Source organism: Glycine max, chromosome 11, assembly GCF_000004515.6.
Source record: "Glycine max cultivar Williams 82 chromosome 11, Glycine_max_v4.0, whole genome shotgun sequence".
Lineage (NCBI taxonomy): Eukaryota > Viridiplantae > Streptophyta > Magnoliopsida > Fabales > Fabaceae > Glycine > Glycine max.
In genome coordinates, this window is record NC_038247.2 from 20049351 (window position 1) to 20064735 (window position 15385).

The 15385-nt window shown below is 34.4% G+C and overlaps 1 protein-coding gene across 1 annotated transcript; it reads right to left on the bottom strand.

The window, feature by feature from the left end:
* Positions 1-301: 301 nt before the first annotated feature.
* Positions 302-11696, bottom strand: LOC100799924 (nardilysin-like). Its single transcript, XM_014764081.3, has 19 exons — positions 11037-11696; positions 10704-10779; positions 10295-10341; positions 9377-9489; positions 8794-8867; positions 8553-8648; positions 8336-8455; positions 7036-7266; positions 6403-6551; positions 5935-6091; positions 5240-5392; positions 4585-4967; positions 3565-3714; positions 3271-3453; positions 2561-2764; positions 2337-2443; positions 1766-1919; positions 1062-1183; positions 302-763 (listed from the first exon to the last, which is right to left on the bottom strand). The coding sequence occupies exons 1-19, from the start codon at positions 11622-11624 to the stop codon at positions 520-522; spliced, it is 3351 nt and encodes a 1116-aa protein (XP_014619567.1). The 5' UTR covers positions 11625-11696; the 3' UTR covers positions 302-519.
* Positions 11697-15385: the final 3689 nt, after the last annotated feature.

The following is a 15385-nucleotide window of genomic DNA, read 5'->3' on the forward strand; positions in this document are numbered from 1 at the left end:
GTTTAAAATTCTGTTTTAAAATTCCAAAAATTTAAATTCGTCATAAAAAAACATTCAAACGATGAATTTTAAAGTACAGAAATTTAAATTCTCTGATAGATTACTTTTCTCAGTCAAAATTTTTCATCCAAACGCACTCTTAAATATTTTATTTTTAACTTTTTTAACTTTTTAGAGAGAAAAAAGTCAAATATAGACTAAAAAGGAGCAACTCGTACGAAAGGGAACAAACATGTACATAGGACCAAATGTATAACGCTTTCAGTCAATGAACTATAATAACTTGTTGATAAAAAGAATATTTCCCAAATAAATGTAATTTACATCAACAAAATCTGTGGTTCCAGGTAACAAATTCTGTATTCCCCTCCTTAAACTTTAGTTCATTATAAGTATATGGATGGTACCCCAGCAGTCATGACAAGACTACAACCAATAAATGAGAAATGACTCAAATGAGGACCATCTCTGGTTCTAGTTGCCTTAATTTCAACATTTGAACAAACTACATCTTCAAAGTTAACAAAAACTTGGATAAAACTTGGATTGCATCTTAAAAGCTGCTGGATCTGTAATTACCTGCACAGATTTGGGTAGTGCTTCAGCTTCTTTCAAGTCTGTGTTGCAACCCCATAGCCGAATAAGTAGTTGTCGGCACTTTGGAGACGACGGTTTTAAGTAAGTCTTGTACCATTCAACAACATCATGCTTACTTATGTTCTTCAATTCTTCTGCTTCCTTCTTTGACAAGTCAAAGATATACCTGAAAACAATAATGTTTTATAGCATCAATATAGCAACAAAATGCAGCTAATAAAGACATTTCCTACAAGGCTAGCCCCTTTTAGTCCTCCTTAAACTTCTATCATCACTTGGCAGAAAATGTTCCATAAACAGCAGATTCAGCAGTAACCAGAAATAACAAAATGTGAGCATAAAAGATATCTGGCAGCTGAACCATGTAGGAATAAGTGGCTGCTGGTTATAATACTTAAACAATAACTGACAACTTAAATAACTAAAGTCTAACACTAACATTTAGACCCCAAAATATAAAATACCTTTTTTCAACAATTTGGTTCCACAATCTATTGCTTTCATATGTGAGTGAAGGGTCTTTCTCCAGCAGCTTTGCCATTAACCCACTTTTGTAATTCTCAAAGGAATCACCATCAAGCCCATCCTGCAATCCCAAAATATTTCTCCAAAGCATAAGTCTTCATTTACATTTCAATATAATATTTTAGATAAGGGAATAAAAAAATCTAGTCAGAAACAAAAAAAGCCTTTTTGGAACAAGTTCTTTTGACATTTTATTTTCTTTGAGATGAAGACTCAACAGAGAAAGATAATTTTGCTACAAAGAGAAATGAGAAATAATTCATAGAATAGCAGCTTCTGTCTGTCTGTCTCTCTTTTTCACAACCTCTTGTTTTTCATTGAATTTGAGACAACTACTATATAACAAGCATTAAAACAGGTAATAGGATTTCTCATTGTCTGTGATTTAAACAATAAACAATTCAGATTCGGGCTATAACAACGTTAATGCCATCATCTGAGGGGGAGAAAATATTTCAGACTCTGCTAATTACAAATTCCTCGCATTTTTACTATTTGCATCCATTTCCTCCTTTCTCAAAAATAGAAGGGTGGGTTATAACCTCTTCAGAATTAAGAACCCAAGTCATGTTAACTTAATTGCAGTTCACAAGGAAGCAAATAGGCTAAGAACATGGAGGTTGAAGGAATCAGGAACACTTACCAACAATTCTTCCAGGCCATTTAAGAAGTTTTCAATTCTACTTTGCAAGTAAACTGGGTGGTACTCAGATGACTGAACGCAGAAACAAAACCCAGAGATACGATATGTTACTCGTGGGCTGCATTCAACAACATAACCAAGCTGCTCTTTTGTCCTGTATCCAGATACATGAATTTTAGTCCCCAAACAGACAAAACAAGAAGGCGAGAGAGAGAAATGAAAGATGAAGAAACGGCAATCTCAACCTAGTGAAAGACTGCAAGTGAATGGTTTCATTGAATTTAAAAGTGCTTTTCAGTGAAACTAGGATTCTATAACAGAATAGAAATTTCCAGACCAAATCAAGACCACTTCATTATCAAGTCTTCAATAACCTATGCATGGAACTAGTTTAAAAAGAATGGAGTTTAAAAGTGATCAATAACCCAGTGTAGCACGCTCAAGTAAATGTCAGTACAAGTGCATTGGGGCAAAGAGCATCAATCATGAGAAAATAGGAGAAGAGAGAACCAATCATCATTAACAAATATCAGATGTCAAATATAAGAAACTTTGAGCAACAGATTGTCACCTCAGTTGATTGAAAAATGGCTCCTCCACAATTTCATCAAAAAGATCAATTAAAGCTTTCAATTTGATTGACCCCAGACCAAAATCTTGCTCAATTTGAAAATAAAGCTGCATAAATACCAAAACCAATGCAAGGAGCAGGAGAAATTTGTCAGGGATCATTGAAAACCAATTATCTATGGAACACGGTGAAATATAAACAAAAACCAATATAACTGAAATTACCTCAACCACCGAGTTTTTTTCCGACTTATTCTTCACATTGACATCTCTAACTAAATTGGCACTGGATGGGAGGCAAATAACACGCTCAGCATGCCTCAATTCAATAGGGAGTGGATTAACTGGAAAATTCATCTTAAATATTTTTGCTATGCCAATTGCTTCTTCTTTTGACAGATTTCCATGGCAAAGACCCTCCATGTATATCTGTAAAGTTTAGATATAAAGACTAAATCTCCAACAATGTCACAACTACAAATTAAAGGCAAAACTACACTAATCATAAAAAGGTTACAGTTAACCTATGTTGACTTATCAGTATTCATAACAGAACTCATTTACAAATCAACTAAAAACCAATAAATATAGAACAAATCATCGAGGAGTAGTTGTTTTCTTGCAGTTGTTAGCATTATCAACCTATGGCATAAAACTTCTATATGCACAAGTGTCAAAATAGGGAGCAATTTGTACAGCACAAGAAATAAAGTCACAAGCTTCAAGCACAATAACAATTGCTCATCCATGTGCACCTCAGGTGTTGGCACAACACACATGACACATTCAGGTGCATGTTGCTCACCAATCACTAATAGTATTGACAGCATCTGTTTTACTCCTAAAACCATCATAATTGGAATTTGGAATTTGGAAGACAATAAAACTGTAAATAGTATAATAGAAAATACTAATATTAAATATTTCATATCAACCTGGGAGAGAAGCCCAGGGATAAATGCCTTCAGATCATCAAGAAACAAATCATTTAGATAATGCAGCTTCTCATCAGCGTCATAGAAACTCTCACACAAAACTTGTAATCTCAAATATGTTGAATGGCTTAGAGGCTTCATGTTGGCATTCTTTAAAGCTCTCTTCATGTCTTCTTTTATTACCTGTTCAGATAATTATTGGGTCACAACAGCAAAGAATGTAGGAAAATTGAAGACAGAAAAAGTAAAACAAAGTCAACAATAAAAAAAAATCCAAATAAACATGTCACATACCTTAAACCGATCATCAGTTGGCATGAATGATTTAGATACTGAAAAGAATTTAGATAACAGAACAGGAAGCTTTTCATTGAAACCATAGACCTTCAGCTCAAGCATGTCACCAACATAAGTGACAGAAGTTTCTAACTTGGCAATACTAGCCTGCATCCATAGACAGATTTATTTAAAATAATACCTAAAAAGAGGATGGGACAATTGGCACACCCTTGGCCTCCACTACTTTTAAACACAATTTCTTATATCACCTTCAAATACTCAATTTAAGAAACTGCAATTAAAAGTTGGTTGGGATGTGAATAGGCAATAAGAAGTGTCAATAACTGAATAGCCGCAACGCTAAAGATACTGTTCTCTATTGATTGACTTGTGGTATATGGATAATTGGATACTTTATTTAATTATTTAATAAATATTAAAGAAGTGTTTTAATATGCCTTCAGTACTGCTTTCTTCCTTTATTAACATTGTAGAGAAACATAACTTTGGTGATACTATACAAGGGTTAAAGCACCTTCAAAAATCAGGTATTAGCATTAAAGGTATTTAATAAGGCCAATTTGCCAGCTCTTTCCTAGAAGTGATATTAGAGACCAGTTTCCATTAAAAACTAAAAAGCAAATTTAGTTCAATTGTAAGAGAATAAAAGTGAACTCTACAAAGTTATAAAGGCATTCTTTTGGACTCACTTTCCACAAATAATAAAAAATGAGAGCATTTTTATGATTGACAATAGGCAAACCGATGGTTATCTGATTTAAAGATTAGTTTAGGAAGAGCTCCAGAAACAATAGAAATGGATAATTTATTCATGAAGAATCTCATGAAAAATAAGCATTTTTTAAGCTTTAGTTATTTTTCTGTATTATGTCCTTAATAGAAAAACTGTATCTGAGCACAAGTTGTCTTTTGCTTCTGTGCTTTGTTTACTTCTTTCTTGTTGTAGGAGAATTTTCTATCCTCTTTTATTGTCCTATTCTGTTTCTTATAAACAAAAAAAGATAGATAATTTACCTGATATGTGATTTCATTCAACTCATCTTTAAGAAGGTGAATAAACAATTCGGATAATACACAACTCTTTACATCAGCATAGCCACCCTTCATGGTAATTCGAAAATATGTATTTGCACGAGGAACTTTGAAAGTGCTATCCGGTTTGTACCAGAATTTTATCAATGCCTCATCAATTAAACATCTAGGAGAAGTTGAATTTGCAAAATCATCAACACAGGTGTCACTAGCACGTATAGAAAAGTCACTAGGAATAAACTCATTTTGGGAAGGAAGATGCAGTGAGGCATCAATTTCTGGAGGATTTCTCCATAACTCCCTGAAACTTTGAGCAATATCTTCTTCAACGTAACGAGAACCAAACCAAGGTTCATATTGGAAATCTGAAAAAAATAGTTCAATTGCCTTGTGGTGAAAATATAACTTCCAGAACTAATCTCTGAACAGTGAAATTTTGGTTACCATTCACCACCCCCCCCCCCCCCCAGTCTCAAAAAAAATAGCTATGATTACAACATCATTATTGAATAGGATTATTAGCGTGCATAACGATAGCCATTAGTCAGTAGCTTAGACCTTTGCCAGTCAATGATACAGGAAAGGAAAAAGGCCAACAAGCAATTTCCAATTAGACAAGGGAGAAAAAAAAATGCACCTTCTGACTTAAGGAATGACTTTGAAACAACATCTACCCTCATGTTTTCCGGAACGAAGAAACCAAGAACTTGTTTTAACAATTGTTCATCCCATGTCTTGAACACGTAGTCACCATAAATTACATGCTCCGGTGGATAAAAGTGCAAATTTTCTGCACAATAAAAAAAGAATAAACCAATAAGGACAATAAATTTGTAAAAAATCATATCGGATTTCTAAATAGCAATACCCACATAGGAAACAACCACAAATATGACATGGCCAGCAAACTCTTTCCTATAATTGGGTTGAGAGCATAACAAATAGATCTTCAGGTTTTACTAAGTAACTACATGACAATAATATTCCTTTCATCTATACTTAAGTTTGCTTCTTTTTTTTCATGTACAATTGATTGTCAAATATTATAGATTAGCTGAGTACTTCAATTAAATCTTATGTTTATAAAAACGTAGTTTACTATCCTTTTACGACAAAGATCAAACATAAACTAACATCATAATCCACTCAAATAGTAGTGATTTAGATATGTTCTTATACCAAAACTGCATCATTTCAAACACCAAGATTTTCAAAAGCCACTAACATCAGAGAATATCTCCTCCCATATTAAACAAACTTCAACTCATACCAGGAAAAAAAAAAGTTTGACTCTATATTGCCAAGAAAACTTCAAGAAAATAAATTAGAAACCTGCAAGCTCAGCAGCATAATCATCTGGAGGCTGCTCTTCCGCAAATCTGAAATCCATGTTTCCAATATTTTGAAGTTCCTTAAATATCCATTCTGGTGGAGTATCTTCACGCAACAACTTAAGGTATTGATAGACAAAGCCAATGATATCAAAGATCTGTTAAGTGAAAAAAAAAAAAAAAAGTTAAGCCATATTGAAGTAACAAATGCTGAAACTTGAATTCCTGAAAGCATATACTGAAAAAGATGTATTAATTTTGTTACAAAATAGTAAATAATGCTTTCAACCTTACATTTATAATTTATAATTTATTCATGAAAATTTTAAACCATTAAAACTCCCAAATGATAATAAAGCTGAAACTGAATCTAACCTTATAACTTGACCAGTGATGGCTTTCTAAAAACACAAAAAGCTACTTACTCTTCCATCTGAATGGCCTATAAAAGTTAAGAAACTGGGATTACCTTTTCTATACCAGAGTCTGTGAGGTGTATGGACATGACAAAGACATAAGCTATAGATGACCGATAAATTCCTTCTTCCCCAACTCCTGCAGATAGAGATGTAGCCCATCCTCTGGACTTGAGAAAGGAGAGCAAGCTTCCTCTGCCCTCTGAAGGGTTAAGTATGCTCTTGTTAATGAAAACCATAAAACTTTCAATCTTAGAATTTTAGATTTAAATGAGAAATAGTTAGTACATATGAATCAACAATCTATATTACCATTAACCAGAAATGAGAATATGGTAGTGCAGAAAACAATGTTTCAGAAGTTTATCAAGCATTTTAAGTTGGGGCTAAAGTATTTAAAATAAAATAAAAATTTCAGCAGGCAGGGAACACTATCCTTTTTTATATTATATTATTAACCAAATAGATGACAACTGGCAGTTGCTGTGCAGGAAATTTGTTGACAAGCTTTGAAATATCACAAGAAAAGGGAGAGAAATGCTAGAGAAGAGAAACTCTCCAATGCTAATTGACGTACAAGTGTATCACTTTAATTTGCAACAGAGACATACAATAAGATGCATAAAAATGAATGATAATAGATACAATAATACATCATAGGATTTATCCATAATGAGGTATCTTACCATGCCCAAGGAGATGAGCTAAATAATCCTCTGGCTTCTTTAAATACTCTTGGTGTAGACAGGGCAATGTCCATGATAAATCAAGGATATGAACATCTTTGACAGCTTCTAGCCGATAAACTTTACCAGATTCCCAGATAGGACCTTCCACTGTGAACACTGGGTTTGCCTGACCTTTCTTGATAGCGCCAAACAGTTCCACAACCCAACTCTCAAGCACATCCAGAGACTCTGCGTTATTTATAAGCATATTACTCAAATCATACCACCATATATCAATGTTACTATGTTAGTCCTACTCTTGAGCCCTGACTAGAGCCAATAGAACAAATCACTGTTTCAAATAGTGTATTAACAAAATTATTTACATAGAATTGTCTAAATATTAATATGATGATAACTGTTTTTACAGGTGCAATTATTCAATAAAAAATAAAATAAAATCTTATCAACATTAACAAGATGCATCAAATCTTTCAATTAGCATTCAGTATGCACTTCAGTTTCAGTAAGAATTTGCATCGAGTTTCATCCAGAAAAAAAAAAACTAATCATACAAAGACCACAACTAATGAAAAGAAGCCATGCATGCTAAAAATTGGGGCTTCCCCATATATTGAATAAAAAGAATGGGATTGCTCACGTGAATTTCTTTCACCATTTTCCCTCTATGAACAAGGACACAAAGTAAAACATGGGTTCTTGGTCAGCAATTACTTCTTCAACATTATAGGTTTTCCTAGGTATTATGAATCAAAGTTATTACAGTATTTCTTAAGAAAAGAGTTTCAATTTTCCTTATTGTTTTTACCATACTGCACTGTATTAAGAAATGTAAAAAAATTTGTTGCAAGGAGAGGCAGTATTGCCCACATGTTAGTATTTGCTACACCAGAACAAGTTCTATGCACTTTTTTTCTCTCCAGGCTAGATCCGATCTTTTGTTGACTCACTCCTCTTGCCAATTAGTAAGTCAGTGAGACACAAAACCAGAGACTCCATGTTTTAACAGCCTGTCTTTTAGAAATGAGCTTTCATGCACAACAACAGCTTCCAACATAACTTAAGATCAGACTGATATACACTTTGAACAAATAAATCTATCTCAAGGCTGATGCAATGATTTCTCAACTTCCGATAAATCAAGAGTGGCTAGCTACAAACCTGTATCCCTTGTTAGGCTTACTCAGGAAACACTAGGCACATTATTGCCTGGAACTAAATATGATTATAGTAAACCTGGTAACTTCTTGAATGCAAATAGAATAACCATATACTAGATAGTGAAATAGATCTTCACCTCCACCAATAATAACAAGCTTCATCAATCCACCGTGGTAATAATCCTTGTATAATTTCAATATTTGCTCGCGCAAATTAATACCCTTCTCCATTGCATCAACCAAGCTCTTTTTATTCCCTTCATGTGAAAAAGAAATAAAATAGTTTTTCAAGCATACAAAATAAGCTGAAAACTAATTGACCAACAAATGGATGAATAACAAAATACAACTTACCCCAAAAGAATCTATTTAAAGGATGATTATGAGCTGAAGTATGGCACTGAAGTTGTTGAAGGCGGCAAGCATCACTTTGTAAAACCTGGTTAAATTCTATGTTCAGTGTTGTACACCATTATGGTATGGTATACAATTGTAAGCCAAAAACACAATTCATCAGCAAACTGACAGATAAAATTTGTTTTTTAAAATGAAAGATAAAGTGGAAATCTGTAGAATTGGACTAAAATTAGACTACCTGAATCTACTGCAAGTACTTCTCGCTCCATTGCCTCCATCTTTACAAGAGGTGAAATAAAGAACTGAGAAAATCTGATAAGGAAAGAAACCAATAATGAAATGTAACCAACAGCAAATGTTGATAATTAAAATATTACCAACAGATAATTTACTAATAGGTCACTGGATTGATGATCAATAGGCATTGTATTTCACCAAACACTGAGATGACTAAAATAACAAAGACAGAACCAATTTTACTGGATTAATGATCTGAAAATCTTGTGTTGAAATGCATACTAATTCTGTTTTACGCTTTACAACAAATACTAATTCTGTTCAGTTTTACAACACATGTGGCCACTGGCCAGAAATCTAATTAACAGTAAAAAAATAAAAAATAAAATCACTTTTTACTTCTATAAAACTACAGTAGCTAAAATGTATATCCAATATATGCATAGATTTATGTGTTAGACTGTTAGTAACCAGTGGCACAAGACAGGTACAAAAAAATTTGGAAGCAGAACCTATCTGCAACAAGTAATGTGTAAAATCACCTAATGAACTGTGCTGTCAATACAATGCATTACAGAGTTTACCTTTTCAAGGCACCCTTCAGAAACTCTCGCTTCACTTCAAAATGGTAGCAGGTGTATTCAGTTTCTGTGTATGCATTTGATGAGCCACCATGCTTGGACAAATAGCTATCATACTAACAATAAGAAGAGTCAAAGTGTCAACTCCTAGTCCCATTAACCTATGTTATGCTTCTTTCACATACATTAAGGGTACCAGCACAATTAACCACAAGAAAAGTGACAATTCATGCCATAGATACAAAGAAATTAATCAAATTAATCTTAATTAATTTTAAGTATCTACGAAGAATAAGAGGGGGAATCAGTTGGGAATATAACCTAGCTGCGCAGGGTATAAAACCACAATATGTGACATCAGACATGTAGAAGCAACGAAGAATTATTTAGATTACAATACGGAAAGTTAATAATAGTAAGAACTAAGAACTGCATTTAAATTTATCATTTAACATATCAGTAACGATAGGAAGTTGAAACTTCAGAAAGACCCTCCTAGGGCGATATGGCATTCAGTGAAAGAATGTCAAGATTGCTCACAAAACTATAAAATTGGAATCCTACATAACGTGAAATAAAGTAATACATTTGAATCAAAAGTTTAACTTTCACATAGTGAACACTTTTTTGACAGAAGACAGGTAATATTCCTGAATTTGAATTCAGGATTTCAGGCACACATCAATATGTGAAGAAGGAAAAGGCAATAAGAGTACACTCATGCATAAGTAGCATTAGCTGTATCTTGTCTTAAAGTACTATTATGTCATAATAGCAGATATTCAGGTTTTATCACTTTCACACCATTCTTCTAAACCAAAACGAACATATTTCAGATAAATCATTTTCTCGATACTATATAAGAATTCAATCATTTTCAAGCAGACATAAATAAGCTATATATGACATAGCCCAACAGACCTCATTTTCATCTGGAAATTCATCACTCCCCATGAAGAGCATGTGTTCTGCAAACAAAATACATAGAATCATAATTTTTAATCCATGATATTAAAAAAAATTGCCATCCAATGATAAATCGAAAAAGAAAAAAGCCCAAGGCCCTATTTGAATAAACTTCTCAATAAACACTTATAGAAGAAGAAAGCAAGAAAGTCAACCAAATTAACTTCTTCCATAAGTTCATCAACTTATACACCTCAACTTTCAGAGAACTAAGACGGGAGAGCTTTTATAAAAATTGCAAGGCATAAGTTGATTCTAACTAATGAGAAAAATTTAATCCATTTTACCTTCTCATTTCATTCTCCTATAAGTACTTACAAAGAAGTTTATCCAAACAGTAACTAAATGAGGTAAATATCCAAACCTAAAAAATGCGCTAGTCCTTGAGCTTCATCCGGGTCAGAAAAGCTGCCCATTCCTACACACATAGCTGCTGCAGCCTGCAAACAACAAAAACACATCAATTCACTCATTCATTCACTCACATTGAAAAAATAAAAACAAAGCAACACACAGCATAATCATTCCCCAATCCCCACTCACATCACCAAATTCTCACACAGAACCCAGATCCCATCTACACCAAAACGATCTACCAACAAAGCCAAGATAGCAGCACATTGCAAAACAAAGATAAAATCAAAATGGGCATTCACCAAAAATGCAGAAAACAAAAGAAAACGAATAAAAAGCCAACCTTTTTGCTCTGAGCAGCAACAGCACCACCACCCTTCACCCCATCCATTTCTTCTTCTTCTTCTTCTTCTTCTTCTTCTTCTTCTTCTTCTTCTCCTTCTTCTTCTTCTTCTTCATCTTCATCATCATCATCATCATCATCATATTCTCCATCTTCTTCATCATCTTCTTCTTCTTCTTCAACTTCATCCTCATTTGGAGCATGCTTGGGAGGCCCCTCAGGGTAAATCTCAGGATCGTGAACGAGCAAGGCGCGAAGGCCGTTGGGGAGGTGGATGAGGCGATACAAACGACGGTCGTTTGGGGACTTGAGAACGACGTTGTCGTCGACGGAGAGACAGACGGGGGCACCCTTCATTCCCATTATTATAAGACACTTCTTCTTCTTCTGGGGAGAGTGGGAATGAAGTGATGATGAGAGTGAGCGTGGTTTGGCAGCAAAGGATTTATTTGTAAGTCTCAGCTCGCAAAGGGAAAGCGCCGTACTTAATGTTTTGCGGATTTTGATTGGGAAGGGATGTGGTGGAAGTAGGAAGCCCACTCTTGTTCTTCTGTAAGGAAAAAATGGTACCCTTATTGAGTCTACCATATGCTCATCTCATCTACACTACTACACCCCCTGTCCATGACACAAACTGGTTCCAAATCATTTGGTCAATTAGGCCCAAGTCTCCTCAAAAAGAAAAAATAATGCTCTTATTAACCTTTTTTTGGCTTAATTTGGTCCTCAAATTGTATTAAAGTGTCCAATCAAGTCCTTATATTTAAAAAAAAAAACTCCAATTACGTCCTCATATTTTTAAAAATGCTTTAGTGTTACCTTTTCTATCAATTTCAACTGACACTGTTAAAAAATGTTTATAACGCCAATGACCCCACCAAAACCCAACCCTCTCCAAAGCAGGGCACCACCAAAACAACAAAAAACTGCCACTCCTTTTCCTCATCATCGCCAAACACCCATATCTGTGGTACACCATGGTCAATGCCTATAAACCCAAATTTGTCTCAAAAACTGAAAGCATAATTGAAAATGGAAAGTGAGAAGAGAACCACCTCAAGTTGGGGAGTGGGAGGGTCGTCTTCTATGACTAGAATGGTTTTCGTCATCGTGAAACATGAGAGTTTGAAGCATGTGGGAATTAGAGGAGGTGCGTGTGAGCGTGAGTGTGAGTTTGAGAAGGAGAGTGTGGGTGAGGGTTTGACTTTGATGGATGGAAAGGTTAAAGGGTTGGAATTGAAAGCGGGAAGAAGATTTGGGTGGAGAAGTGTCATCGATAAGTGTTCATTTCATGATGCAACACAAACAAACAGAGGTGGTTTTGATAGAGGACTATCCAAGGAGAAAGAGTTTGGCTTGGGTGGGCTCAACATGGATGGACAAATCACTAGAACGAGGAGTAAGAGATTTTAAGAAGAGCTTGTCAAAAGACTAAATTCTCCTATGGAAGAAAGATAAGAAGCAAAGCTCATAAATTTTAGCAAAATTTTAAAATAGGATTTATTTTCGTTTTTAATTATATTTTGGGGTCTATTTTTGGACATGCAATGGGCTACCACGACCTTTTATTGTTATTTTCATGTCTTTTAATTATTAGATTAGTTATTGGGACTTGGACCTAATTTAGAGTTATTAGTATAATGTATAAATAGACTTCTTAAACACTTGATTGACATTCTTGATGAATTTTCATATTAAACACAATTAAGAGAGTGTCTCTCTTGGTTATTGTATGAAACCTTAGGTTCTTATCAAAGAATTTTATTCTGTGTGGCGAATCATCCCCAACTTATCAATCTTCCAAGATTGTGGCGTTGTTCTTTTCATTTTCTTTTCTAATTCCGCTTTTTCCTTTTTTATTTTCCCTAATTTCAGAGAGTCCCAAATAGGTTTTTCAGTTTCCTGATGCTAAAAATTGGATCTACAAATTAGGGTTCCATCAATTGGTACCAGAGCTTCAGTTCTTGAAATCATGTGTTATCTCTCCTTTGTGTTTTCTCCTTTGTTTGTTATTTCCCTCTTGTTTAACTCTATATTATTATTTCATCTTCCTTTGTTTTATTTCTTTGAGTCTATCTTTCTTTTTTGAACTTTATCTAGCATCAATATCTTTTTATCTTCTTTTTTATATATATTATCAATCGTGCAAAAAAAAGGAAAGAAAGAAGTAAAAAAAGAAAAAAAAATTCAGTTTTCAAATTTGGAGTTAAAATTTTGCTACAGCCTAGATTTGGATCTATCCAATCATAAATTTGCATTCAAATTTGAATTTTGTGCCAAAAACAAGTCTAGAGATAAAAAAAAAAAAGAAGCAAAAAATGCAAAATAAAAAGTTTTGCATCCAGAGTCCTTCTAGTTTTCACATACCAATATTTCAAAAAAAATTGTATCTTGTTGGTTATTTACATCTAGTATAGTTCAATCCTTGGCATTCCTTTTGAGTATTCCTTTCGTTATTTTTTTTTTGCTTGTCTTTAAATTCCTTAGTTTTGTCTTAGAGTATTTCTATTCTTGGCTTCTTGAGTTGAGTTTTGATTTGAGACATATTTCACATTGAATACTTCTTGATTTTGAGCTTGAAGATTCTGCTTAAGAATTGAAGAGGATCAAGAGTGGTAAAAGGCAAGAATGCATAAATGAAACACTAAGTTGAGTGGTGAGGTCCTATTCTATTTATTACTTGTGCACTAACTTTCCTTGTAGGTATGGCTTCTACAAGCAGAGATGCTACTCCACCATTTCCAAAAACCGCAAGGCTCATGACAAAGATGATTAAACTTGGTGATCAAATGAGAAAAATGAATTATGAAAATGAAGAAAGGATGGAGAGAATGAGAAAGGAGAATGAGGAGAGTTTTAGAAGAATACACAAAAGTAGTGAAGTTTTAAATGTGAGGATTGAAAATACAGAGCAAAGAAGTGAGAATATATCATCTAATTCTTCTCATGGAGAAGATGAAGGGTATGAAGAGGATGAGAGAGGAAAGAGGAATGAGAGGTAAAGGGAGAGAAGAAAGCATAGAAGATATGGAGGTAGGCAAAGAAAGGAAGGGATTGAGGGAATGAAGGTAAAGATCCCTACTTTTAAAGGGACTTGTGATCCAGAAGTGTATCTTGAGTGGGTGATGCAGGTTGAGCAAGTCTTTGCTTGCTACAACTACAGTGAAGAGAAAAAAAAATCAAATTGACCTCCTTAGAGTTTGAGGGACAAGCCTTAGTGTAGTGGAACCAATTGAGGAGTGATGTTGAGAGGATGAGAAGGCCTTTGATTAATACTTGGCAAGACATGAAGAGAGTTTTGAGAGAGAGATTTGTGTCATCCTATTATGGGAGAGACCTTCACAACAAGCTCCAAAGACTAATTCAAGGAAATAGGAGTGTGAATGAGTATTACAAAGAGATGGAGATTTCCTTGATTGGGGCTCAAATTGAGGAGTCTCAAGAGGCCACTATGGCAAGGTTTTTGCATGGTCTCAATAAGGAGATCTAAGACATTGTAGAGTTACACCAATATGCCTCTTTGGAGGATCTCATTCATCAAGCTATCAAGGTGGAGCAACAAATAAAAAGGAAGCAAATATACAAGATGTCCCCCTATGGCTCTTCAACTTGGAAAGATAAGGAGACACTCAAGAAGGAGGGAGGATCTTCATTCAAATCTCATGAAAAAAGTGTTACCCTTGGTAAAAATAATTTTAACCCTACTCTTACTTCTTCAGAAATGAGTTTTATTAAATATTTTAAGTGTTTGGGAAAGGGTCATATTGCCTCTCAATGTCTTAACAAAAGGACTATGGTTGTGTTGGGTAATTGGGATATCACTAGTGCATCTTCTTCTAGCTCTTCTAGTTCTTCTAGTGAGGGTGAAAGTGAATGTGATGTACAACCCCTAGAAGGTGATCTTTTGATGGTTAGGAGATTAATGGATAGTGTGTGTAAGGATCGAGATGAAATTCAAAGGGAGAACATTTTTCATACTAGGTGCATGGTCATGAAAAAAATACGCTCTTTGATTATTAATGGGGTAGTTGCACTAATGTAGCTAGCCAAAGATTGATTGAAAAGCTTGCTTTGAAAACTTCCCCTCACCCTAGGCTTTACAAACTACAATGTTTGAGTGAGAATAAGGAGCTAGTTGTAGATAGACACGTTTTGATATGCTTCTTCATTGGAAAATATATTGATAAGATGTTGTCCCTATGGAGGCTAGTTAGCTCTTACTTGGAAGGCCTTGGCAGTATGATAGGGATGTTGTCCATAATGGTGTCACAAACAAATTTTCATTTGTACATAAAGGGCAAAAGGTAACCCTCACACCTTTGTCTCCAAGTGAGATTTGTGAGGATCAA